Source organism: Mustela nigripes, chromosome 1 (genome assembly GCF_022355385.1).
Source record: "Mustela nigripes isolate SB6536 chromosome 1, MUSNIG.SB6536, whole genome shotgun sequence".
Lineage (NCBI taxonomy): Eukaryota > Metazoa > Chordata > Mammalia > Carnivora > Mustelidae > Mustela > Mustela nigripes.
This window is the reverse complement of record NC_081557.1, coordinates 146,498,821-146,523,981: the sequence shown is the minus strand read 5'-3', so window position 1 is coordinate 146,523,981 and position 25,161 is coordinate 146,498,821. Positions and strand designations below refer to the sequence as shown.

At 42.2% G+C, this 25,161-nt stretch overlaps 1 protein-coding gene across 3 annotated transcripts; it reads left to right on the top strand.

Annotated features, from left to right (window-relative positions):
* Nucleotides 1-206: 206 nt before the first annotated feature.
* On the top strand, nucleotides 207-10,763 carry LRAT (lecithin retinol acyltransferase). 3 transcript variants are annotated; one of them, XM_059374935.1, is made up of 3 exons: nucleotides 207-975; nucleotides 2,463-3,003; nucleotides 6,797-10,763. In XM_059374935.1, the coding sequence occupies exons 2-3, from the start codon at nucleotides 2,464-2,466 to the stop codon at nucleotides 6,947-6,949; spliced, it is 693 nt and encodes a 230-aa protein (XP_059230918.1). In that variant the 5' UTR covers nucleotides 207-975; nucleotide 2,463; the 3' UTR covers nucleotides 6,950-10,763. The 3 variants fall into 3 exon arrangements, with proteins under 3 accessions (XP_059230918.1, XP_059230911.1, XP_059230904.1); XM_059374928.1 differs by lacking the exon at nucleotides 207-975 and adding an exon at nucleotides 1,544-2,176; XM_059374921.1 differs by lacking the exon at nucleotides 207-975 and having other exon boundaries at nucleotides 1,546-3,003.
* The last annotated feature ends 14,398 nt before the right edge of the window (nucleotides 10,764-25,161 follow it).

Sequence of the window (25,161 nt, the reverse complement as noted above, 5' to 3'; positions counted from 1 at the left end):
ATCAGTTGAGCCCTCTAGAGCTCATTGGAGGACGCTGCATTTTTTCAGTTGAGAAGCTGCCCAATCTTCCCTAACCACTCCCCGCTTAAGAGGTCTCAGAAGACTTCAAAAACACGGCAAATGGAAATGTTCTGCAGCCTCCTTTGGGTTACCCAGGGCCGAATTTCCTCAGGCGGGGCAGGGGAAACGCAAATCAGCTTGGCACTGCGTATCTTTAACAAAACCCCTTGGGGATGAGGCTGTTGAAGGTCTCGAGGTGATTTCTCCCTAATATTTTTTGCTCTGAAAGAGTTCTCTGTAGTTCTCCGTACTTTTGTCTGCGCAAATTTCCCAGGTGGAGTCAGTCGTAGGCGTTAATAATCCGCATTAGTGACCACCAGAGACGGAAATCGCTAATTACTAAGTCCCCTTTGATCTCCCCCAGCCGTTTGGCTCCTGACACTGGAGGTTCCGGCATCTACGCTTTCTTAAAACTGTACCAGACTAGAGTGTTCAGACGTGCGATCTGCAGTTTAACGTGTGCGCCGAGATCCGGATCAGATTTTTAAGAATTTCCACAGACTCCCCAGATTTTAAAATCCAGCGGCTGAACTGGTGTGCGGCTGGAAGCTAACAAACGCCCACGCGCGCGGGTGTTTGATTAATTTTGGCAGCTGCGTACTTCTGCGCTTTAAATTTTGGGGGGCAGGCTGGGGAAATAAACGATTTAAACTTTCATTGCACTGCCTGTCTCCCCTTCTCCATCGTCTGCTTTCGATTCGGTTGTGGGAAATGGAGTTTTCTTCTCTTTGCTAGAACTCTAATGTGATTCGGGATCATTTGCAAAAATGAACAAAAAAGTCACCGGCAAACGGGACGACTGGGGCAGAACGCTGATGGCAGACCCGGGGTGGGAGAAAAGGCCGGACCTCCGAGGATAATTAGAGAAGACTGCCTCCTCCCCGCCTGGTCTCCATGGTCCCCTTCATCTTCCAGGTAAGATGAATGGCCCTTCATCCATCATCCACAGCCAGCCTCCTCCCCCAGGCGAGCGGAGAATCTGCTTTCAGAAAAAACCTATTAGCCGCGAATTGGGCAGCTTTGTGGAGCCAACCGAGGCTCTCTATTGTGGCCTTTGTCTGCGGAATTTAAGCATTTACATAATGCACTAGCACCGAACTCCGAGCAGGGTTGGGACTCCGGGTGCGGAGCCTGGCGCGGACTTCGCGTCTACAGCTCCCTCATCCGGCTGCTCCAGCGGACCACCTTACCGGTTGCGCCTGGGTCACGCTGCAGGCGCTCTGGCAAGGAAAGCAGTGCCGCATCCGTACTTTGCCCACTCCGGGCGGCTGCGCTTTGAAAGCGGCAAGGTCTTGTTGGGTGAAACCACACAGGGTCCATCTGACCCTGAGGTCGGAGGAATAAACTTGATATGAATCTGGCTTTCCAGGCGGTCGTTGGGGGCTTCGCCGTTTTTCTGTTGACCGTTGAGAGCCGCGCGCTCAACGGTCACTGGTGCGTCCGAGCACAGAGGCGCCTTGGGTTCCAATCGCCAGAGCGCGGGATCTGGACTCGCGGGTCTCTAGGCGACCCGCGCGCCAACTGAGAGCAAAAAGGATTCGGGCATATAAAAGGGAGGACGAAGACCCGCGGCGCGTGGGACTAGGTCTCCGGGGAATTTAGGAAGGATTCCGCATGCTTTGGAGAGGCGCACGCTTCGAAGAGGAAATGCAAACACTTTAGTAAGCCGAGGTCTCTGGGTATCCAACCCTTTAGAGGGAGGTGGTTCGGCTCAGAAATCTCGCCAGAGGGGACTCTTCCACCGAAAACTTTCTCGAAGTGCCCAGAATACGCCCAATCCAGACAGGTGCAGAAACTTTTGCCGTGCAGTGCCTCCGCCACTGCTCTAAACGACCGCTTAGAGGATGCAAGAGGTTGGGTCGCGAGTGCTAAGGGGGAACCTGCATCTGGAATCGGGTCTCCAGGAAGAACACCGCACCCGGGGGGCCGCCAGCCCCCTTCCAAAGAACCCGCGCGCCTCTCGCGGCGAGCTGCGCTGGTAGCCTGGGCCCAATCAGCGCTGTCGTAGGGTCTGTGACGGCGTTCGGCCCCGCCCCCTTGACTGGGATAAAAGGCTTCAGAGAAGGCTTCAGCCCAGAGCTCCGCGCGCGGCCCTGCGCCCCGGCACTGTCCCCAGGTGGGTTTCGTGGATTGTTGCTCTCAGCGCCGGTCCCACTGTCCCCGCGGTCTGCCGCGATCAGGTCCTCATTCTTCTCAGTCCTCAGGGCGGGGCGGCCAAGCCAGTCTCCAGGATTCTCTCCTTTTCTTTTCGCTCCCCCTTCAAGGCAGCTGCAGTCCTCCGCGCACTGGGCCGCTGGCCTGCAGGTGAGCAGCAGCGCAGCGCCCCAGGCTGGCGAGCTCACCTACCCCGGCCCGTGCGCGACCGGCTGCGGTCCCCCCACAACGCAGCCTTTCCCCTGCAGGATGAAGAACCCGATGCTGGAGGCGCTGTCCCAATTGCTGGAGAAGCTGCTCCTCATCTCCAACTTTAAGCTCTTCAGTTCGGGCACCCCGGCCGAAGACAAGGCGAGGAATAATTTCTATGAGATCAGCTCTTTCCGCCGCGGCGACGTGCTGGAAGTGCCCCGGACCCACCTAACCCACTACGGCATCTACCTGGGCGACAACCGTGTTGCCCACATGATGCCCGACATCCTGTTGGCCCTGACCAGCGACAAGGGGCTCACGCAGAAGGTGGTCTCCAATAAGCGTCTCATTCTGGGCGTCATTGGCAGAGTAGCCAGCATCCGCGTGGACACAGTGGAGGACTTCGCCTACGGAGCCGACATCCTGGTCAATCACCTGGACAAGTCCCTCAAGAAGAAGGCGCTGCTCAACGAAGAGGTGGCGCAAAGGGCCGAGAAGCTGCTGGGCATGACTCCCTACAGCCTACTTTGGAACAACTGTGAGCACTTCGTAACCTACTGCAGATTCGGCACCCCGATCAGCCCCCAGGCAGACAAGGTACACGTGTGACTCGCCCGTGGGTTCGGTGGGGACCCCTTTTCCATCTCTAACTTTTTTCTAGGCTCTGGGATCAGGGATTGAGTTCTAGAATGAGTAACGGTCTCTGGTGTTCCTGAAGGAGGCCAAGTAAATAAATAGCGTTGTCCCTTGCAAGGTAACCTCAAAATGCGCTGTTAAAAAGTGTGGAAATACGGTCCCGCTGGCAGCGATTCTAAATCTACGCAATTATTGTTGCAGAGGTCCTCAGGGTGTCCATCCAGCGTCGTCGAAATGACAAAAGGGCAGGTCAGAGATGGGGAGGGGGGGGTTTGAGAGAAAATCTGTCGTTTTGTGCTTGCAAATTTTCCCAAGAATTGCAATCGAAGAAAGGCGTTCATCGTTTGTATTTTATCTATAACCCTGTGTACAAATTGTTGTGCCTTTAAAATTAAGGAAATATGCAGGTTTCTCCGTCTTTAAGCTGCACAGTGAATTCCCTTTGCTTAATATAAACTATCATAATTCCCAGTAGGAAGACCTCCCTGGTAGATCCCTTATTCTTGTGTCTGGCTTCAGAGAATTTATTTCCTTGGTATTCTGAATTCTTTTCCTTGAAAGCTTTAATCCCCATCTAGACTTCCTCATTGTTAGGCATCCTTCAACCCTTAGCTCCAAAGGTGGGATTGTTTATGGATTCCTCAAAGATCAAAACAATTGGTTTTCAAGAAGGTCCATTCAATGTTGTAATTTTAATGGGCACTTAAAAATAAAACCAGTATTAGCATTGACGATGATTAAATTACAAATCCAAAGGGGTGGAGGAGATGGATTTTTTATTTCCTTTTGAAACCTCTTAACTTAAAGATAGTTGACTTTCTAAGCCTGCAACTGCTTTTGCAATTAGATGCTTTCTCAGTCTTTGCTGTAGATGTTAAAGAGTTTATTGTTAATGTTCACTCTTAAGTGAAACCTGGGCCATCACCTAATGAGCTTCACATTTTAGCCTTCATGTTTAGATACTTTGTGGACCAAAAGAATGAGTCCATGCAACTGATTTTGTATTGCTCCACATCTTGATGAATTTTTTGACCATATGGAGAAATCTTTCTTTCATCTGTGGCAGAACATACAAATTCTATGCTTTTTATACATTGGTCTATGAAACTCCTGATAGATTATTTATAGAGCTACACCAGACTCAAGCTAGGAATTCTTTTCTAAGTAAAATAAAAATATAGTTAGAGCAGTGTGCAATGATTTAAGAATCACAGCCCCAGACCAGGCCTGATTAGAAATGAACTTCACTACATTTGCAAACAGTGGCTCCAAAAGTGTACAAAAGGAAACACGCCAGATTTACTTAGGAACCAAGCAAATTATTTCTCTAAGGAAAAACAGTATTTCTATCCAGTAATTAGGAGTTACCCTTTCATGGAACACATATAGCACTGTATTCTATATTTTGACCAAAAAAAAAAGTGCTTTTTTTGAGGTAGTAAAATATTTAGTGTGCATAAATAACTAGCTGGAGTCGTTTTTCATCTTTGGAAACTTTATAAGGTTTTACAGAAGTAAAGAAGTGTTTTAATTGCTGTTGCTGCATAGCACCTCTTGTGAAACGGAGTTTTTGTCTCCACTTTGAATGGTGTAACAAACAATTTGGCCAGAGTAGATTTCCTGGGGGAAAAAAAAAAAAAACCCATCCCAAATTTTCCAATTCTAAGAACTGTTTTTTTGAACATGCCTTGAGAGAAGTAGGTCATTAATACTGAAGGAGGACTGGTTTCTTCTTTTCAGAGATGTAAGGGATTACTTGATGCAGGGTCTGATTGCTGGGTTCTCCATCTATGTAGACAACTGTAAGCATAACACTGAGAGTTGTAAATTGTCTCTTAGTTAAGTGTGAGTTTATAAACACTCTGAAGAGCACTTTCCCTCATGAAAGCACTGCAACTAATTGGAAAATAAATTGGAAGAAAACATTTTGCTTTTTTGTAGCATGAAGCTCTTTAAACAAGTGTAGAAATCATAAAATTAAGGGAGTTTTATATTACTATTAACAATTTCAGTATTTTGGAAACTATAAAGCCCTTTAGTAACTATTGCTATGCTTTATGCTTTTTCAACTCTTCTTCTTCTTCTTCTTCTTCTTCTTCTTCTTCTTCTTCTTCTTTTTAATTGCTGGTCATGCTTTTCATTGTTAAAAAATTAACGCAAATACCCCTTTTAATTTTGGGGGTCTCAGTGCTCAGAAAGTGCCCCTACAGGCTTCTTCACACCTTCCAGCAATGCAGGACATTTCCTCCTGTTGAGCAACACTAGACTAGAGATGCATTCTGAGCTAATGGCCAAGTGAACAAGAACAGGACATAGAAATAAGACACTCCTTGGGAAAAATCTGCTTTTGGGGAAAGGAGTCCACAATGATTCCCTGTTTTCCTTAATTAACAATTACTGGGGAAAAAGACAAAAGGACATAACTGTATGGGGACAGCTTACTCATTTACCTAAATGCATATCTTCCCATTATTTGCCAAGCACTTTTCCCATTGTCCTGAAAACTTCATTTAGTTTGATCCTCACCACTTTAAGATTGTATATTTGGGGTCAGTGTTTTTGTTCAGCAGAAAGAGACAAATCATGTTTGACATGTAAGAAAAACAGCATCTGGATAACTAACAGGAAGTTTCGTATTTGTATTTGTATAAAAGTATGGATAGAGGCAACCTTACAGTCAAGGTAGCGCATTAAAATATATTGGGCTTGTATAGTCTGTCCATTAAGAACTTAGAAACCTAGCTGTCCAGGACTGTATAGGACACCCTCAAAACATATACAATGTCATGTCTAGAAAAGGAGCTTAAAACTAGTATGAGTAGTGAAAGTCACACATAAAATCAGTTCATTGATAAATTTTGCCCAGACAGTGATGAGGTAGAGATAATTGTCAACAGATGTAGCAGTAATAATAATCACCATAATGCCTTACATTTATGCAGCATGTAGAAGAATACAGAGTACTTTTGCATTAAAGATCTCATTTGATCCTCACAACAACCTCCTTATTCCCATGGAGGAGAAGAGGGTAGTCTGGACAAGTTAAATGATTTACATGAGATTTACTGGAGCTAACAAGAGTTGAGCCAGGACTCAAACATAAGCCATCATTTCTGAGTGCATTAAATTTTTAAAGAAAAACAATTTCACATATTAGAAGAATGGTTTCCTCAGAGGCATTTATTTATCTCCAGCAGCCAATTTTATGTCACATAATTGATTGAATTTAATTTACTCAGGGAATGGGATATGACCAAAAAAATTAGACTTTCTATGCCTTTAGATTTTGAGATTTATGAAGAACATTTTCACTGGTATCATCAAATTTTCAAATGTGAGTTGTAGGAATTGAATTCACCAATAATAATAAGCTAAATTTTATCACTCAAGATTAGAGATTCCTATGCTTATGTAGTTTTAGAATATGTTATTGTTATTGAAAGGCAATTTAAAATTTTAATCTTTAATCCCAAATAACTTTTATATGGTTACTGTAGTTTTCTATAAAAATTCTGTATTTAGAAATTGTCATTATGAACCTCGTTGCCTGAAGCATCATTTCAGTCACTTATGGGATGTGGAACCAAGAAACTGAACTACTCACATCTTAAATACTTTCCAAAGTCATTAAGAGCAATTCTAGTTTTTCTGTTAGACAGAAAAATAGGTGAGAAAATTATGCTTTACTATTTGGTATAGGTGATTCTTCTTAGGTTCAGCCCCTTTTCTAATATTCTTAAATTTTATTTTCTAGTTCTGTGAGAATGTGAAGATAATTATCCGTGATCAGAGAAGTGTTCTCGCTTCGGCAGTCTTGGGATTGGCATCTATATTCTGTCTGGGCTTGGCGTCGTATACTACCCTTCCTGCAATTTTTATCCCATTCTTCTTATGGATGGCTGGCTAACTTCATATCCCCGTGTCAGTGTGTGTATTCTGTGTGTAAATATGTTTATATTTATAGAGCACAAGTCAGTATATGCATCGTCTAGAAAAATGTGACCTGTAACACTGTGTTCTGGATAAAAATGTGACTAAGAATCATGCAAAGTGCTTACTGTGTAAGCCCAAGAACAAAGGCTTTCTCAATCTTCAGGCAGTTCCATTTTAAAGCCCTGCGCAGATCTTGGAAACATGGCAACTTGTGATAGAAGTCATCCTTCCAAGGGAACCAGCCAGTAAGATGATGGCCACAGGAGATTATTTTTTCTCCTGTAATCATGGTTCTCCATTAGGCCTGAATTTGAAGATTAGAAGACTTACTGAATGAGCCCACTAACTTCATTGTAAATTTATTCTGTTTCATCGAAAACCTTACATTAAACTAAAAGAATTTCCCTTGTTCAGATGAAAACATGTTTGGTGATGGTAAAAAAAAAAAACAAAAAACAAAAAAACAAAAAAACATAATCTTTTTTTTCATGTATTATATATAATTCCCAATAAGTCAAAAGTATTTTTATTACTTGAAACCATGTTGTAAAGTTGGAGTTTAATGATAAAGTAACTTACTAGAACTATAGAAACCTATGTTTTCCTGCAGAAATAAGCTAGTATAGCATCAGTTGAACAATTTGATTTGGATTTACTTACCCAGAAACTTGACATTTGTTATTTTTTTTTCCTTTTATGTGTCACTGTGGTGATATTAAACCACTCTGAGAGGTAAAAAGATACAGGATTGAAGTAATTTGGATACTTAGAGAGTGTATGTGCCAATTAAATATGCAAATGTACACATTTACACAGACTGATGAGAGACAAACATTCTTGATTGCTTTATAATACAGTGTGGTTGCCAGAGAGCATTTGTAGAAGTGATGTAAAAACAAGTTTAGTCTGTTTTCTTAGACCTTGCATCCACAGTATAACTTTCATATATGTCATTGGATGGTTTACCTTTTAAAGCACTTACTAATGTATTGTATAATTTTTAAAAGTCCTCAGATTTGTCTTCTAACAGATTTATTAATTTCATTGCAAAGTGTAGTTTCCATCCTTTAAAGAAGGATGCCCCAAGGAAATTACTGTTAGAAGTAATTTCTGAGTGTCAGTGTCACCAGGTGTGTAAATCGATTACACTGAGGCTGTCTTAATATCACGGTTGAGATGTAGCACTGTTAAAGACAGCATTCAAATACTTTGTAGAATTACCAAATTATAAAAATTAGGCCACAAGCTAGACTTGCATTTCAAGTATTAAAATTGCTTTTTAAGCTATCAAGAATCACAAGATAATGAGTCACATTATGAGTGATATGGGGAAGTTGAGTCGGTTACTCAGTGATCTAATCAGAACAAATTTAAGAGCAGATTTTAGTGTAACTGTTGTTTTACTACCACTAATTTACAACAAATTCAGTTGGAGTTTAATAATAATTAAACTTCGGGGCACCTGGGTGGCTCAGTGGGTTAAGCCTCTGCCTCCGGCTCAGGTCATGATCTCAGGGTCCTGGGATTGAGTCCCGCCTCGGGCTCTCTGCTCGGCGGGGAGCCTGCTTCCCCCTCTCTCTCTGCCTGCCTCTCTGCCTACTTGTGATCTCTCTCTCTGTAAAATAAATAATTAAAAAAAATAATTAAACTTTGTGTTTAATAACTTAAAATGTTTTAAATAGTCAAAACACGAAATGGCAACACCACAGAATAAAGGTTATCTGGGCCTATTCCAACAACTTAAATTTATCTTAAGTATGTGTACATGAAAGCAACCACTATGAGAACTCCCTTGTATTAGTGGTTTTTCCCTGACTGTATATTACCTTTGTAGCAACTGTTTAAATAAATTGATTTTTTAAACATATGGTGTCCTGCTAAATAATGTTAAATGTTAAAATTTTTTAAACATATGGTGTCCTGATTTTTTGCAGACTTCAGTATGTCAGGTAGCAAAACCCACTGCCTGATGTTAAATCTGTGTTCACAGATAATAATCCCTTATTAAATGCTAAGGGAAGTATTAAGGTTAGAATTAACATAATTAGTCTTACTTCATATGCTTAAAGTAAGATCCAGTTCCTCATTCATTTGAGTGCTCATTATATGCCAGGCACTGACCTGTTGTAATTTCAGGGTCTAGAATTAATATTACATTTGAACTACCCATATCAGAGTATATACAGTGCTCAGGGAATACAGGGGAAGAAGCATTTAAATCTCCCCAAAGTTCAGAGAAATCAGAAGTAGGCAATGCTAGCATTAGGCTGAGAAGTAGTATGAGGTGATTTTATCACACTGATGTGTTCTGCTATTTACAGGAAGAGGAAACTGGAAAGAAGCGTTTGTCCAGTACCCCACAACACTAGAATCTATTGAACTTAGGACAGAGGAAAGTTTTGGTGTGCTCAGTTTGATGAGTTGCTTAACAAGGTAGAAGCAGCACAGATCCCTGATTTGTGGTTGTGGAAGAAACTGAGCCATTCCTGTGTCTCTGATGAAGTCTCTGGGCTTCATTACTTAAGATTCATCCTTAGGATTCTGCAAGTCCCTTACAGTTCTAAATTTCCCTTCTAACTTGTGAAATGGTAAGTAGTGTCTAAGGCAGCTTTTTGGTGCTTGTTTTGTTGCCATATGTAGATGAAGGCCAAAGAACTAGCTGGGGCTAAGATGAAATAATGTCTCCAGTACTTGGCAGGTAATAAGAATGAAAAGAAGCAGACGTGGACCTCAAAGTTTAGGGCCTCATTGACACAGAAGCAGTACGTCTGTAATAGAGCTGGTTTAAAGCACAGAAAATGACCTGGTTAGTTTTAACCAATAGGGCCAAAATTATAGGGATGTGTACTAGGACTTGGAAACGGGATGTTTTCCAAGGGGAGAGATTTGGGTAGGGCATTCTACGTAGCAGGAACAGTATGAGCGAATGCAGGAAAACTGCCCATTCCTTGCCTAGCACCCAAGTGGGAGGCACTCAACTGTTCATTGACTGAAGCATAGAACTGCATGGGGCAGTCAGGCATAGGCACGTGGTTCACAGGCTAGCGTAGAGCAAGGCTGATGAGGAGAAGTGTTAGAAAAAGAGAGCAAAGATTAGGTGGGTACAAGTTTTGTGCAGACCAAGAAGTTTGGATTTTATGAACAGGCAGTGGAGGTTTGAATTCAGCAAGGTAATTCCGAAAAGTATAGAGGAAGGAGGGAGCATGGGGCAAGATAGGACAAAGGACTTTCTTAGGAGACTAGTTATGGTCCCTAATCTCTCAAATCAGGGCCTGTAATTGTGAGGGTGGGGAGCAAACATGTCAAGAAACTGTCAGCAGAGGAGCCAAATCCTTCTATTTGACTCATGAGTAACTGTTTGTGGAGTGTCAGGGAGGAGTCATGCATCCCTTCCTGCCAAAAAATCTGTTCCTGAAATAGAACTTCATGTGGTAACTGTATGTATTTTGGATATTTCAGAACTTTATTCTGCTAGTTCTGTGTCTTTGCAAGGACAAGCAAAGAAGTGCAGATTTGTTGTTTAATTTTTTTTTTTCAGAATAGAGATATATTTCTTATTTTTCCATTTCTATTTCATACTACTGCTGAAAGAAGTTTTCCAGTGATAACACAATTACGCCAATGGCAAAATTTTGTGATAGATGAGAAGCATATAAGAAATGATGATTGCCAATATTATGTTTTATATAATCTGTTTAGAGAATTTTATCTAACCTATATCTGTTAGCTCAACTAGTTTTATATTTGGTTTATATGTATATGAAATAAAATCAATTGTATATGCTGTCCTCTCTTGTCTTTGAATTTGATACACATAAATGTTTTTCTGAGCATGGTAGCCTGAGAATTTTGTCTTTCAAAGCTTCCTTTACTGAACATAATTGGCTTTACATATTTGAAATTATAACTATGGGGATATGCTTCCAGATTGATATGATTTATGTTATCCACATCGGGAAGCCGATCTTGATTATGTAGAAAAAGTTTCTGTGTATATTAAATAACAACTCTCTCCATTCCACAAAGCCAAGCAGCAACAGCACAAAGAGCCATGCACATGAACTCAGTCACCAGATATTTAACCCTGCCAGTGTGGCTGCCATTTTCCTCTGGCTGAGTGGAGCAGCAGTGTGAGTAGGACAAAATCTCAGGGTCGGTTTTGAGAGATACATTTACCGTATTGTAAAGAACCACAGTGGTTGCTGAGCCAAACCCTTAAACATCTAACCACATTTCAGACATGGAAAATCAGGCACAGAAGTTGAAATACTTTGCGATTACACAAATAACCAGAGGCAGATCCATAATTTGACTCCAGCTTTCTTTCCTCTATATGACCTTGAATTCCTGAGGTCTCCCTAAATTAGACAAGCTTTCATCCAATGAATGTATTAATTTCTTGCAGACCTTTTGTCTACTCCAAGCAGGGCCACAAAAGAATGAACTAGTTGGAATCTTAGTCCTATAGTTGCTCAGTCTCATGAGAAAGATTGGCAAGGAAACAGATTTCAAAACAATAAGTTTGTGCAAGTATCAGAAGGGCAGAGGCAAAACTTATACCTGTCTGCTGGGGGCAAGTAAAGGAGAGAGATGGTGAAACAAGTTTTCAATATCTTCATTGAGTTGTAAAGAGTACAAGCATTCTATGTGAAAGAGATCTTTCTCCAGGCCATTACAGCCACCTGGAGAAGTACATGGAAAGGCACGGAGTCATGAGAAAACAAAGCACAGTTGGATTACTGCTAGTCTCAAAGAACAATTACCTGTGTTTATATTGTTGTCTGAGAGCAATGTATCCATACTCTTCGACCATTCCTTTGAGGAGGACAACTCTAGGCTCAGGTGCTGTTAGAGAAAAGAGGCAAGATCATGGAGAACTTGACACTATGAAAGTCTGAAGTGGAAAGAAAGCATTTCCTAAACTTTCCAAATACCTCAGGTGAGCCTTATGAGCATCCTGTTTTGTCAAACACATGATCGGATGGGATATGGTTGTTAGGAAAAGAAATGTAAAGTTTATGGACGGAAATTTATTTAATTTATTTAAGGAGAAATGGGAGCTGTATGAATCAAAGGATGAATGGTCACATCTCCCCAATCCGCTCACATCTGCTCCCATGATCCAACAACAACCCTGGAGCCATCCTCCTCTTGATTCTAGATTCTGTCCCAGATACTTCATTCCACATTCCACTGAGCTTGTAACTGCTACTCTTCTTGCTACCCACCTACTGTTCCTGACCCTCAGAGTATCATCGTTTCTGCTGCCTCACAGTTTTCTACTCCTTGATTTTGTGTTTCTTCTACCTCTCCACTCTCTGGGCCTCTGTCTCTCATTTAAAATTTCTAAAGGATCTAATGAAGCTGACCAGTCATTATGTAATATTGGTGGTCATGAGCAAAGCTCTCTTTGAGGCTACCTCATGGCCAGTTGTTCTTTCCATATATGTTAGGTCTGTTCCCTTCACGTGACATCCTTGGGCCAGTTGTTGCCAAGTTGCACAATGACATGCTCCAAGGTAAGGAGCCTAAAAAGGCTACTTATGGGGCGCCTGGGTGGCTCAGTGGGTTGAGCCTCTGCCTTCGGCTCAGGTCATGATCTCAGGGTCCTGGGATCAAGCCCGGCATCGGGCTCTCTGCTCATCGGGGAGCCTGCTTCCCCCTCTCTCTCTGCCTCTCTGCCTACTTGTGGTCTCTGTCTGTCAAATAAATAAATAAAATCTTTAAAAATAAATAAATAAAATAAAAAGGCTACTTATGATTGATTTTTCTTTGAAGATAGCAATCAGTTTTAGTTTTCAAGAAGAGAGTAACATCTCATTATCGTGTCAACTCACTCTGCAACTGTGTAGAGAATGGATTAGGTGAGGAGATGTAACTTAAGGGACATAAATTCTATCACCAAAATGTAGGAGAGAAATTATGAAGACCAACAGTAACTCAGTAGGATGGAATGAGGAGGGAGGAGAGAGAATGACTGATTTGAGGGGTGAGGAGGGGGTTTCATTTGGGCCCAATGAAGAAAACAGAAATCATTCTAAGTATTGTCAGGTGGAATGAGCATGTAGATGTGTGTAATTTCCTGGTTTCCCCTCTACTCTCACCCTCCAGTCTCCCTCGAGGGCTTCACATTGGCCAACTAAGCCAGAAACCAGGTTACAGAAAAGCCTGCCAAGAATGACAAGAAATGCGTCTGAGGCATGACAGGCTATGATTTGGCACCAAGATAACCGTACCTGTTGTATGTGACATACCGGCTAATTTGGGCAGAAGTAGGGAGAAATAGAATGAGCCTGATCTGGGATATATAAGTTTGAGAAGGCTTTGGTCTCATGGGTGGAAATGCACAGTAGACAACTGGAAATTGGAGTCTCATGCTCAAGACAGAGCTCAGGAATGGGGATATATTTAGGAGTCATAATGGTGGTGGGTGAAGCCAAGGATATGAATTGGACCCTCTGGGGGAGTCTATGCAGAATTTTAAAAAGGAGGTAAGAGTAAGGTCACAAAAAAATAAGAGGGAAGAAGAAAGCAGTAACAGTTCCAGAAGACTGAGGAATAATGGCACAAAGGTTAGAGTAGACCAAGGAGAGACTGTGAGAAGGCCAGGAAGGAGTAAGTTTTAGAAGCTAAGAATCTGAATAGCATGGAGATACAGAAGAGAGCTGGGGTCTGGTGGGTGTTCACAGTGGATTTGACAAATGAAATTGAGTGGCCTTAATGAATCCACAATGTTAGGTATGGGGATGTTAGGGAGTTTAAGGGAGAAGGCAGATTATGGATTGAAATGTAAATGGAAAGTGAGCGTGGGCTTCCTTTTGTCATAGTTTGGTGGGAAAAGGAAGTCAACAAAGCCCAAAGACAGAGAACCGCATAATATCCGACATCTCTGTTTCCTCTTCAGCATTCTTTGGAAGGGAACATACTGGGACCATACTGTGAACTGCTTTATGCCTCATTTAAGAAGCATAACTCAAGTTAATTTTCATAGTTATTTTCTGAGGGAAATAACTTTTGGGGATATTATCAAAACTGCACTTTTCTTTCAGAGCAGCCATGACTATCAGAGAGTTAAGTCAAATCAATGAACATTCCCATTTCTATTGTCTTCCTTGAAAAGAACACATATTCAGATGTAAATTCTGGTAAGGGGGTAGGGGGAATGGGAAGGAGTAGAAACAAAAACCATACTGCCAGATCTCTAGAGTCTTGAGCTCTTGTTCAAACAACCTGTTGAGGGGAGTCCATTACCATTTCTTCTTTTTCCCAGAACGATGGAGAGATCAAGACACAGTGCAAGACTCAGATTCAAATGCTATTGGAATTGGGGGGTGGGGCATGATAACCTCAAGTATACTTCAGATTCTCTACAGATTAAAATGGTCATGGGCATCTGGGTAGCTCGGTTGTTAAGCATCTGCCTTCAGCTCAGGTCAGGAGCCCAGAGACCTGGGATCAAGCCCCGAATCAAGCCCAGCATCGGGCTCCTGGCTCAGTAGGAAGCCTGCTTCTCCCTCTTCCACTTCCCCTGCTGTGTTCCCTCTCTTGCTGTCTCTCTCTGTCTATCAAATAAATCAATAAAATCTTTTTAAAAAGTCATAAAAATCATAACACAAGATTAAACCAATCCAAACCGCTAACCTGTTCAATGGATATTATCCAAAATAATGGTTTCTTATCCATTAGTTCTATATTGATCTCAATGCATGTAGAATTTTGAGATCATTTTATCTGCTATTCAGCTGAATCGCTTATTCTTTGAGGAAGAATGTGTTAGTGTTCCTAAGTAAATCTTCTTGTTTATCCTGAGTAAATCAATGAGCTGAAACTCCCAAATTTATCAAATAAACAGTTCTTGTATGCTAAGCCTGGCTCAGCCTGCAGCTGCCCCCTAAGGATCTGCTCAAGCAGAAGAACCAGAGCTTTTTTTTTTTCCCCTAGAGAAAGAGAGAGAACAAGGGGGGCTGAGGGGCAGAGGAAGAAGCGATTCACCACTGAGCAGGGAGCCCTATGACATGGGACTTGATCCCAGGACCCCAGGACCATGACCTGAGCCAAAGGCAGCCACTTATCAGAGTGAGCCCCAGGTGCCCTCCCCCCCACCCCGAAGAACCATGTTGGTCCAGACACCTGGTCTGACCAGGTGCCTCACTGCTGGGTGGAAACCCAGAACGTAGCAATTGCTACATGCTGAAGCTACACCAACATTTATTTCCTCTTTGAGATTCCCCAACTCAGCTCCACACTCCACTACTGCACACACATCTCCCTCCACCTCATCTCTGGCAAGTCACAGACAAAGGACAGTCGACGACTGTCAACAGTGGTCAGTTCTCTCCTTTTCTCCCTACATCTAATTTTTCCTGGAAATGGACTTTAAGTGACAATAACATCTGAAAATAAAAGAGAATGAAGGAAACGGCTTTATAGCAACAGCAGTCTGAGGGACTAGCTCCTCAGGAGGCTACTCCATCTGCATTTCTCTTTGTGGCTGCTGTGGGAACTGACACCCCTCCTTCCATAGCTCAGATTTCTCTATTTTGCTGGTGTTCATTCCCCTAACCACCCAGAGACCAAGTGCTATGGATATCTTTTCTCAAAGGAGAAAGGACACTTTTTCCATTTATTTTCTACACACCTCAGCAATAGGTGAAGACACCAACAAGAAGACTTGATCAGAACCGTGATTCTCCCCATATGGCCGTTTCCTTGGTTTTCCTTCCAGGCCTCAAACTGATCCCCCACCCCCCAACGTAAGTCCACCATTGGTTTGCACAAAAATGAGAATGGGTGGGATTGATGAGCTGTAGTCTTTGCCTTCTTATAATGAAGCAGGAATTTAAGTCACTGTGTGAGAGGCCTATGTGGCTTGAACGGGCAAATACTGAAGGAGTCGTCATCTTGGTTGCCTCCGAATAAGCATTTGAGTTTACCCCCTTGCAGCGTCATTAAGTATGATTAAATATAATTTGTAAATTTGGTAGTCTCCTTTTTATCTGTTATTATTATTTTATTATTTATTATTGATTTTTTTTACTTAGGGACGTATGAGTCCATTTTCTTTCTTGGAACTTCACCTTTATTTTTTGCTATGTAAAAGGCAACCAAGTGTTCATCTTTACATCATGTCCAGACTCAGGTGCTGCAGCTCTTGGTGGCTTCACCTGCTCATGCAGACTTTGCAACGCAAGGTGACCTGATGCTGACACGTGGAACGGACTCTCCTTGAGAGCCCAGAACGTGAAAGTTTCCAAGATTTATTTAAGAAGTATGTTGGAATGAAGGGATGTCATGACATCTGTGGCAAACTGATTTGCCCTCAGATTGCCTCCACGTGGCAGTTGTCTTGCGGTGATCGTGACTAACTCTGAACCTCAGGACATGGACTCCGAAGTCAGCGTGTTAGGATGTGCTCCCAAGTACACATTTGTTTCCTGGTAGGAGGGAGACTTGGCGGGGTGAGGGAGGTCTCTCCTAGGTACCCAGAATCTGGGGGGCTTCCTGATCAACCACTCCACATTTGTCCTTCAGGCTTAGGATACCAACTACTTTTTGGCAGTGCAGCTAACTCATTCCCATGGGGGAGAATTCAGATTCTGTTGCATTCCTCCCATTCAGCTCACCTATAGTGAGTGTCCACGATATAGGGGTCACTGACCTTGGTAAAGGGACTAAAGGGGTGGGAGATGAAAGTTTTCACTCTCTAGTGAGAAGGCAGAGGGGCGCCTGGGTGGCTCAGTGGGTTAAAGCCTCTTCCTTTGGCTCAGGTCATGATCCTGGGGTCCTGGGATCGAGCCCCGCATCGGGCTATCTGCTCAGCGGAGAGCCTGCTTCCTCCTCTCTCTCTCTGCTTGCCTGTCTGCCTACTTGTGATCTCTGTCAAATAAATAAATAAAATCTTAAAAAAAAAAAAAAGAGTCTCTAGTGAGAAGGCATGTTGTGACCACAGTTTTAAAACAATCTTTGGTTGAAAGTGGCTTTAGAAAATATCTGACATATTCTCATTAATTATTTTATAAACTCCTGTTGCACACATTTGCTTATTTGATAACAATTACCCTATAAAGAAGAAACTGGGCCTACAAATAATAAATGACTTCCTTTTTAACCACCAAAGTGTTATTCTTGTTTTACAGTCTAGGAAACTGTTCTTGTTTTACAGTCTGATTCAACGCTCATGACCCTGAAGTCAGCGATGTAGTATCAGGACTCAAGCCTTGGTATTTTTACCCTAAATTCTGTATCATATCCAATCACCCTCATTGTGGGCAACCAGGTAAATGAGGACATCAATTTCTTTCCGAGATCATACTGCTGTGTCTAGCCAGTGGGCTTGGCATAAGAAGGGGACACCTTTACTTGCCTAGTCCTTACCTGTGCTTTTTGGTTGTAATCTTAAAGTTCAAAAGGATGTAACCACTCTGAAGATCTTAAATTCTCACAAGAGGGGTGCCTGGGTGGCTCAGTCATTGGGCGTCTGCCTTTGACTTGCATCATGGCCTTGGGATCCAGTCCCACATCAGTCTCCCTGCGTGGTGCCTGCTTCGCCCTCTCCCAGTCCCCCTGCTTGTGTTCACTCTCTTGCTGTTCCTCTCTGTCAAATAAATCTTTAAAAAAAGAAAGAAAGAAAGAAAGTCCTCACAAGAAATTGATATGTAAAGGCCAGTTGGTCCCTGTCCCTGGAATTGGAAAGTTTGGCTAACACAGCTGATGCCTGGTTTTAGTTCTGTTAGATATGCTAAGTGGCTCCAATTACTGCAGGTACTGCTCCTGCTCAGCAGCCTTCTGATGTGGACAATACAGAGTTTCTAAGCTGGCACTGTGGTGAACACTCTAAATTCCATGGTGAGTTATTTACAAGGCAGCTTCCTTCTGTGAAGCAATGCCAAGACAGATGCAGAGATAAAACCAAGGCTTGTGTAAGAACATCAGGTGTGTCTGTCTGTTTGTTGGTAAACACACAAGGGCACACACAGTTCCCTAAACCACAAAACTCATCTGGGACTTATTATTTGGGCCAGGTGTTTCATATTCCAAGTTAGAGCCCAACTCAACGGGTGAATATTGAAAAGCTAAGAAAGCGGGGGTGGCAAATGAACCTTCCTGGCTCTCCACCTATGGGGCATGGTGAAAAGCCTTCTCAAAAGTTTATTGTGAGTGGTAGAATCACAAATAATGATAGACCTATGTTACAAACTGAAGGACGTTATTTACACGTACAATATATCTAATATTGTTGATTCAGCAGAAATCTGTCTTGGTAATTTTCTGAGAACAGGCTGGATTGAATATCCTCCTATAGTTGAAAACATTTTCCCTCCAGTCTCTATTCTTATGGACCAGGCCCTAGAATCCTCGCTGACAGCACCACCACCGGGTAAGCAGAGGACAGAGGCAGTGGGTCGAAGAGTGAGGCCCTTGAGCTTAGGAGATGGACATTGTGTCAGAAGGCAAAGTGAGAGACAGGTAGGTGGAGATGCAGGTCTTTGTTTTTGTTTTCTTTAAAAGCCGATCTTTTAGATTGGTAACGAGCTGAACCAAATCCTTAGGGTGCACAGAGTGAAGGTAAGGTGAGGTGGGAAACAAGAATGTCCCAGGATCAGAGCTCCCAGGTGCTTTTTTTGTGTGTTTTTTTTTGTTTGTTTGTTTGTTTGTTTATTTTTAAGATTTTGTTTATTTGTCTGAGAGAGAGATAGAGTGAGCGAGTGAGCACACAAGCAGGGGGAGCATCAGGCAGAGGGAGAAGCACACTCCCACTAAGCAAGGAGCCCGATGTGGGATGGCCCCTGTTGGAAAGCCACAAGATTGGCCTGGTCTCATAAGTACAGGCCTCTGCCTCATGTGCCCCCACTGGGCACCTGTTAAAACCCAGACCCAATGTTTGCAGCAAGGTGAGGGGTTAAAAACAGAAAGACTACACCTGGAGTGCAGGAGTGAACTGGTGGCTGCGGGCCCAGCTGCCTTTATTTCTAATTCTCCAATGGGGCTTGGGGCCAAGTTCAAGGGTCTGAGATGACCCAAAATAACCAGATGCCGCAGGTTTGAAATCAATGTATTTGCCTTGTTGGTAGCTGGTTTCCTAGGCCCCTGCATTAAATTATACGTTCTCTTAAAGTGTTTCTGAGGGTATAATATAGTGTTCAATAAATTCTTAAAAATAACTACAATTTCAGTATCTCCCACTTTTTTTTTTATAGACATTCAGCCAAAGGAAGAACATTCTCTCACTTTTAGATCCATAGCAGACTTACACTTAGACATCTAACTAGCCACTCACCCTTTGATTGTTTTCTCTCGTTACTTTCTTCCTTTCAGCAAGCAGACATTGAGTACTTGCATGCAAGGTGCTTTATGAGCTATGGATGTGGACAGTGAGGCCCCAGGGCTTCCTTTCCACCAGAAGGCCAAGGGCCCTGTGTAGCCTCCCACAGTCTCATGCCTGGCAGTGATAATGGTGATATTATTCAGGCTGGGTTTTCCAGGCATGAACGTGGCACTTATCCCTGACTGTTGTCAATTTCTTTTCCTTCATTTTAAATTTTATTTTTTTAACTTAAATTCAATTAGCCAACATGTAGTATGTCATGAGTGTTGTAAATTTCTTGTTTAGTCCTTTGCTCCTCTCATGTCATAGTTTCACATTTTCATTCTTAGCCCTTTTTCTGGGTTTAAGGAGCAGATGGCCTTTCTTTTCGTCACTTTGCTAAATTTCTTCTGTTGCCCTGATAGCTAACATACAAGAAAGAGTTTTGGCCATGCACCAGTTTCAGGTGTTCCTCCCCTGGCTCTGACAACACCGCCGCTTCCCAGGGTGTGGGCGCATTGCCCACCTCATAGCCCCAGCAGGCACACCTGTCAGCACTAGGCACAGGCTTGCAGACTTGCCTCCATGACGCACTCCCTCAACGACTCTGATTCTCTGCCAAACACCCTGTTCCATCTTGCAAGTTTTCCTGTTTGTCTACCATCTAATCTATGGGAGATTGTCAAAATAATTGCATTTCTAGATTTCATAGCAAGAGCATTGATTCATCCTGGAAATGTTAGTGTCGTTTAATCCTTTTTCTATTGTTTCATAAATGTTTTCACATTTCTTTGTGATTCCCCAAGGTGATTTCACTTTCCCCCCTCAACAATCATGTTCAGTCTTTGTCAGGGAGTCTCTGTGGTACAATGGAAAGGTTGGGCTTTGGGTCTTGCTCCTGACCAGCTGAGAGTTCTTTGGCAAGCTATCCTGCTTTTAATGTTCTCCAGCATAAATGGGGGACAGACGACATTACTTATTTCCAAGATTATGGTGAAGGTTACAGTATGTCAAACTGCTGTGGGCTTGGTCCATAAATCTGCTTAATGCATGGTAACCAAGATGTTATAGTCAGTATTGCCTCTTCCATGCTCTAAGCAGTTGCTTCTAGGCTTACAGTTCCTTTTGGAAACTACACACCAATTCTTTCTGTTAATGTTTATCAAAGGGATTCTTCTGGGCTCAGCTTCTCCTCTTCAGACTTAGCTCTAAAAAGCAAAGCAGCTGTTTGTGTCTCCTGCTGAGGTGCTTTTGTGGAGCAAAGCCTGGCCGGTGGGGTTCTGGGGCACTGCATGAGGCTTATGCCAGGGGGCGGTTAGGTCCCAAGGTCCCCAGATGGTTGTTTAGTCGGTCTGCCCATTCCAATGATGTGACCCAGCTGCTGACCTCTTGGAAATCCCAGCAGAGGCCAGGCTTCCAGCAACGAGAGGTACTGGTTCTTTTATGAAGAGAAGGGGCTACTGTCAGTGAAAAGCTTTTTCTGTCGAATCTGGGTAATAGAAAAAGTTTGGAAGAGCCAGGGCAAGGAGGAAGGAGGGAAAAGGAAAGCGTGGCCTGAACACAGAGGCTGTGAAATGTGAATTTCAGCTTGGGACATCGATAGGCACCTCTTATTCTAAAATCGGAACCTAGGAAAGCTAAAAGAACCATTCAGATGTCCTTAGCAATCATATGGAAAACTGGACTTTACAGCATTCAAGATTCCACCTGAGAGAAAGATTTGATTATGCTCACTTTCTGGATGGGGGCAGCAGGAGGCCGGGGGGGCGTGAGTGAGGTGGAGTGGAGTGTGCATGTGTGTGTATTCAGGGTTTCTCCCAAATACTGGGCAATAATAATGCATACATAATAACATGACACTTAGCCAACTAAATTATTTTATTTAACACTCACACCCCATTTCTAGCATTCTTAATAAAGGTCAGTTTTCTTTTCAAGGTATACATTTCATTAGGCCTGTGTACCTCTGTTAAATGGAGTGCTTTTAAAAACAAACAAACAAACAAACAAACAAACAAAAACTTTAGTATCATTCCAAAAAATCCCCCCAAAACAAAACCTTAATATCATCCCATTCTTCTTTTTCCCTTTTTCTGATTGTCTACAGTACTGTTCTCCAATGCATACTCCACGGGCCGCTTGAATCAGAATCACCCAGGAAATGTGTTAAAATTGCAGGTCCCTGGACAACGTTCCACATACAGTGGAGCTGGGATTCCTAGTCGGCTATCACATCAGCACTGTAATATGATCCTTATTTAGTTGGGGCTAGCAAAACACCTGTCGAAATACCAAATTTCCCGACTGTCTTTTCCATGGGACAGTGTTCTGACCAATCTAATGAAGACAGACATGTTGTAGAGGAATTCCAGGTGGGCACCTTGAAGGGGAGGGAGTGTGCCTTCTCTTTTGCCATTTCTCTCACTGACAGCCTGGAAGTGGACATAAGGGTTCAAGTGCCATCAGCTGTTCCGGCTCATGAGGTGACTCTCTGGATGGGAGCCAGCAGCCTAAAATGTTGAAGCAAGAAGAAAGAACCTTGGGTCCCTGTGATGATACTATATCAGATTTGTACTGTGTTCCTTCAGAGCAAATAAGCTGTTAATGTATTCAGGCAGTTGGAATTATTTTAGAATGTTCTGTTCTATGCAGCTGACCTAATTGCAATTGCTAAATTTGCTGATTCAAAATCTTGACAGGGGTCTTAGATATCTTCTTTTTTAATGACTACCCCTCAAGACAATTCTTAAACACAGTTGAATTTAGGAGTCACTGCCATGCTATTCAAGGTCCATAAGTAGTTTCACAATTATCTCTTGAACCAACCAGACATAGGAATGGTGTTATTCATAGGAATTGCTCTTATCGTTCAGTGCTTAGTACTCTGACAAATACTGGAGATGGTCCATCAAAGTCTACAGAATGAATATTGTTTTCTGTTTCACCCCTTAATTTTCTTCCTTTAGCTACCAGAGAAAATGTTTCTTTACTGAGGACAGCCTTAAAAAACGCTTGGAAGGCAAATCTTTTTCTACTGCTTTGAAAGTCCTAACTATACTACCTCACAGCAACACAGTGAGCAGCAGCTTTGCTGTGATAAGATTCTCAGTGTGGAGTCCCGTCCAGAACTTGCTACCGGGGGATAGCAAGAGCCCAGTGATCCTACTTAGTCACTCAGTGATGCTAGCCCCGTGGGGAGTAAATCCAGTTTTAAACACAAAGCAGTTAAATGCTTACTGTATTGCTTTAATGCTCTATATCTTTATATGGACACACATGTCATTTTATGAACAAAGTAAACTTCCAAGTTCCTGGGCATTAAATGGCCTCTAATATTATGGTAACTAATAACTGTGATAATCACCCTCATGAAAAATGCCAGTTATTGGGACACCTGAGTGGCTCAGTCATTAAGCGTCTGCCTTTGTCTCAGGTCATGATCCTAGGGTCCCGGGATTGAGTCCTGCATCTGGCTCCCTGCTCAGGGGGGAGGCTGCTTCTCCTTCTCCTGCTTCTGCTGTTGTGCTCTCGCTCTCTCTCTGTCAAATAAATAAAATCTTAAAAAAAAAATGCCAGTTATCTGGATGAAAAGTTAGGTCTTTCATTTAGAACTGTGGTGCCAGGGAGTCAGGGATGAGACATGTTAATGATCTACGGGATTCTCGCCAAGATTTTTGGAAATGACCCACCTCCTGCTTTAAGACATTGATCATCCAATGTTTCTAAAAGGGTGTAAAAAAATCCAGCTCTTTGCTTGAATTTCCATATTCCCTAGGACACTGAATCTGTCAACTTATCCAAGTAATTTTCTTTCTTCACTGTGAGTACTGGAATACGCTACTGAGTGTAAGAGATTTCATAATTGTTATCATAGGGCAATGCTTGAAGATAAAGTGGTTGCTAAATTCTTACCTATACAAAGCAGGAACACTGAAGTTAAAAAAATAAATAAATAAAAGGGAGGGGGTGTCCCTGGTTGGCTCAGTGGGAGGAGTGTGTGACTTGATCTCGGGGTAATGAGTTTGAGCCCTATTTTGGATATAGAGATTTCTTTCTTTTTTTTTTTTTTTTAAGATTTTATTTATTTATTTGTCTGAGAGAGAGAGAGAGCGAGCGAGCACAGGCAGAGTTGCAGGCAGAGGTAGAGAGAGAAGCAGGCTCCCTGCCAAGCAAAGAACCTGATGTGGGACTCGATCCCAGGATGCTGGGATCATGACCTGAGCTGAAGGCAGTGGCTTAACCAACTGAGCCACCCAGGTGTCCCATGGGTGTAGAGATTTCTTAAAAAAATAAAACTTAAAAAATAAAAAAAAAGAACAACTAAACTTCCTAAGCTTGGGTTTTCTTCCCTGATAAAATAGAGATAAAAATAGTACTTTTACATCAAACTAGTAAAGAATAAGTAAGATAACACATTTAAAGTTCTGAGCACAGTGCCAAAACAGAGTAAGTGCTCAGTAAGCATTAGCTGTAATTGGTAAATTCTCATTCTAGTAAATGTTTCAGCTTCATGGTGTGTAAAACATCTGTGAAGCTTTATTAAATACATTCTCTTAAACCTCTTCTCTGAAGTTTTTAATAAGGGAAAACCAAAATTATCTTCCTTGAAGAAGATATTTTCCAGATCCTGCTTCTAATATTTCCAAAATTAATAACAGAATGGTGACCTAAGATTACCTATCTTCCTGGGAGAACATGGGAATAGTTTGGGGAAGAGTTAGTGTTACATCATTTCATTCATTCAAATTCTACTGGAAAGAATAGAAACTCTACTGTGTCACTGGGATGCAGAAAGATGGCAGCACCTAGTGGGAGGGGCCTACCAGGGTAGTACTAGCGGGGGGAAAGAGTAGGTCCTGGAATTCTCCCTGCTCCCTCCTTTACTCTGGGAGTATATAACCAAAATCTAAGAAGATTCTCTGGCCTCTGGCCAGCTGCCAACTCCCTAAGCTGCCCAGCAAAGGACTGGGGCTCAGTTCATATTACTGATGAAGAGCATCAGTATGGCCTTGAGCTCACAAGGAACATTAGATAACCAAAGATCACAACAGCAACCAAAGAACTGGACAAGCCATAGTGGATGAAGTTACATTGATGAACTAGAAGGCAAGTTTAAAATAAGCATGATACATATTCCCTAAGAAATAAAGGAGGCTAATCGTAACATGAAGCAAGAACTAGTACTTACAAACAAAAAATTAGAAAAATAGCTAAATATGAAAAACATGATCTAAAATAAAAACGCAACAGGAGAGATAAGTAGCACAATGCATATAACCAATAAATTAATAAGAAGCTGGATAAAACAGGTCAAAAACTCTACCCACAACATTATGGATAAATAAAGACAAGCCTTACAGCATCTTGATTTTTTAAAAATGTGAACTCTCCATCCAGATGCACAGGTTCAAATATCACCTCTGCCACTTACTGGCTGAATGATCCTGAGCAAGTTACTTAATTACAACCATTTTCTCATGTGTAAAATGGATAGTGTAATAGGACCTACCCTATAGGATTTGTAGTGAAGATTGAATTAACTTATGCAAAATGGACAGAAGATGCTACATAAGTATAAATTATGATGATTATTATAAAGGGATAAGACATACAAAAAATTTTAAGTGTAGGAGAGAAGTATATTCAATTAATAAGAATCCTTGAAGAGAAAAAACAGTTAGGTGGAAAAAAGAAAATGTTTGAAGAAAAGCCTGTGAGTACTCCAGAATGAAGGAAAGATGAACTGTATCTGAGTGAAGGAGTTCATAGAGAGCTAAACAAAATGGATGAGAAAAAAAAAATTATACATAAAGGGGCATCTGGGTGGCTCACTTAGTTAAGCATTTGCCTTCAGCTCAGGATCCTGGGATTGAGCTCCCTGC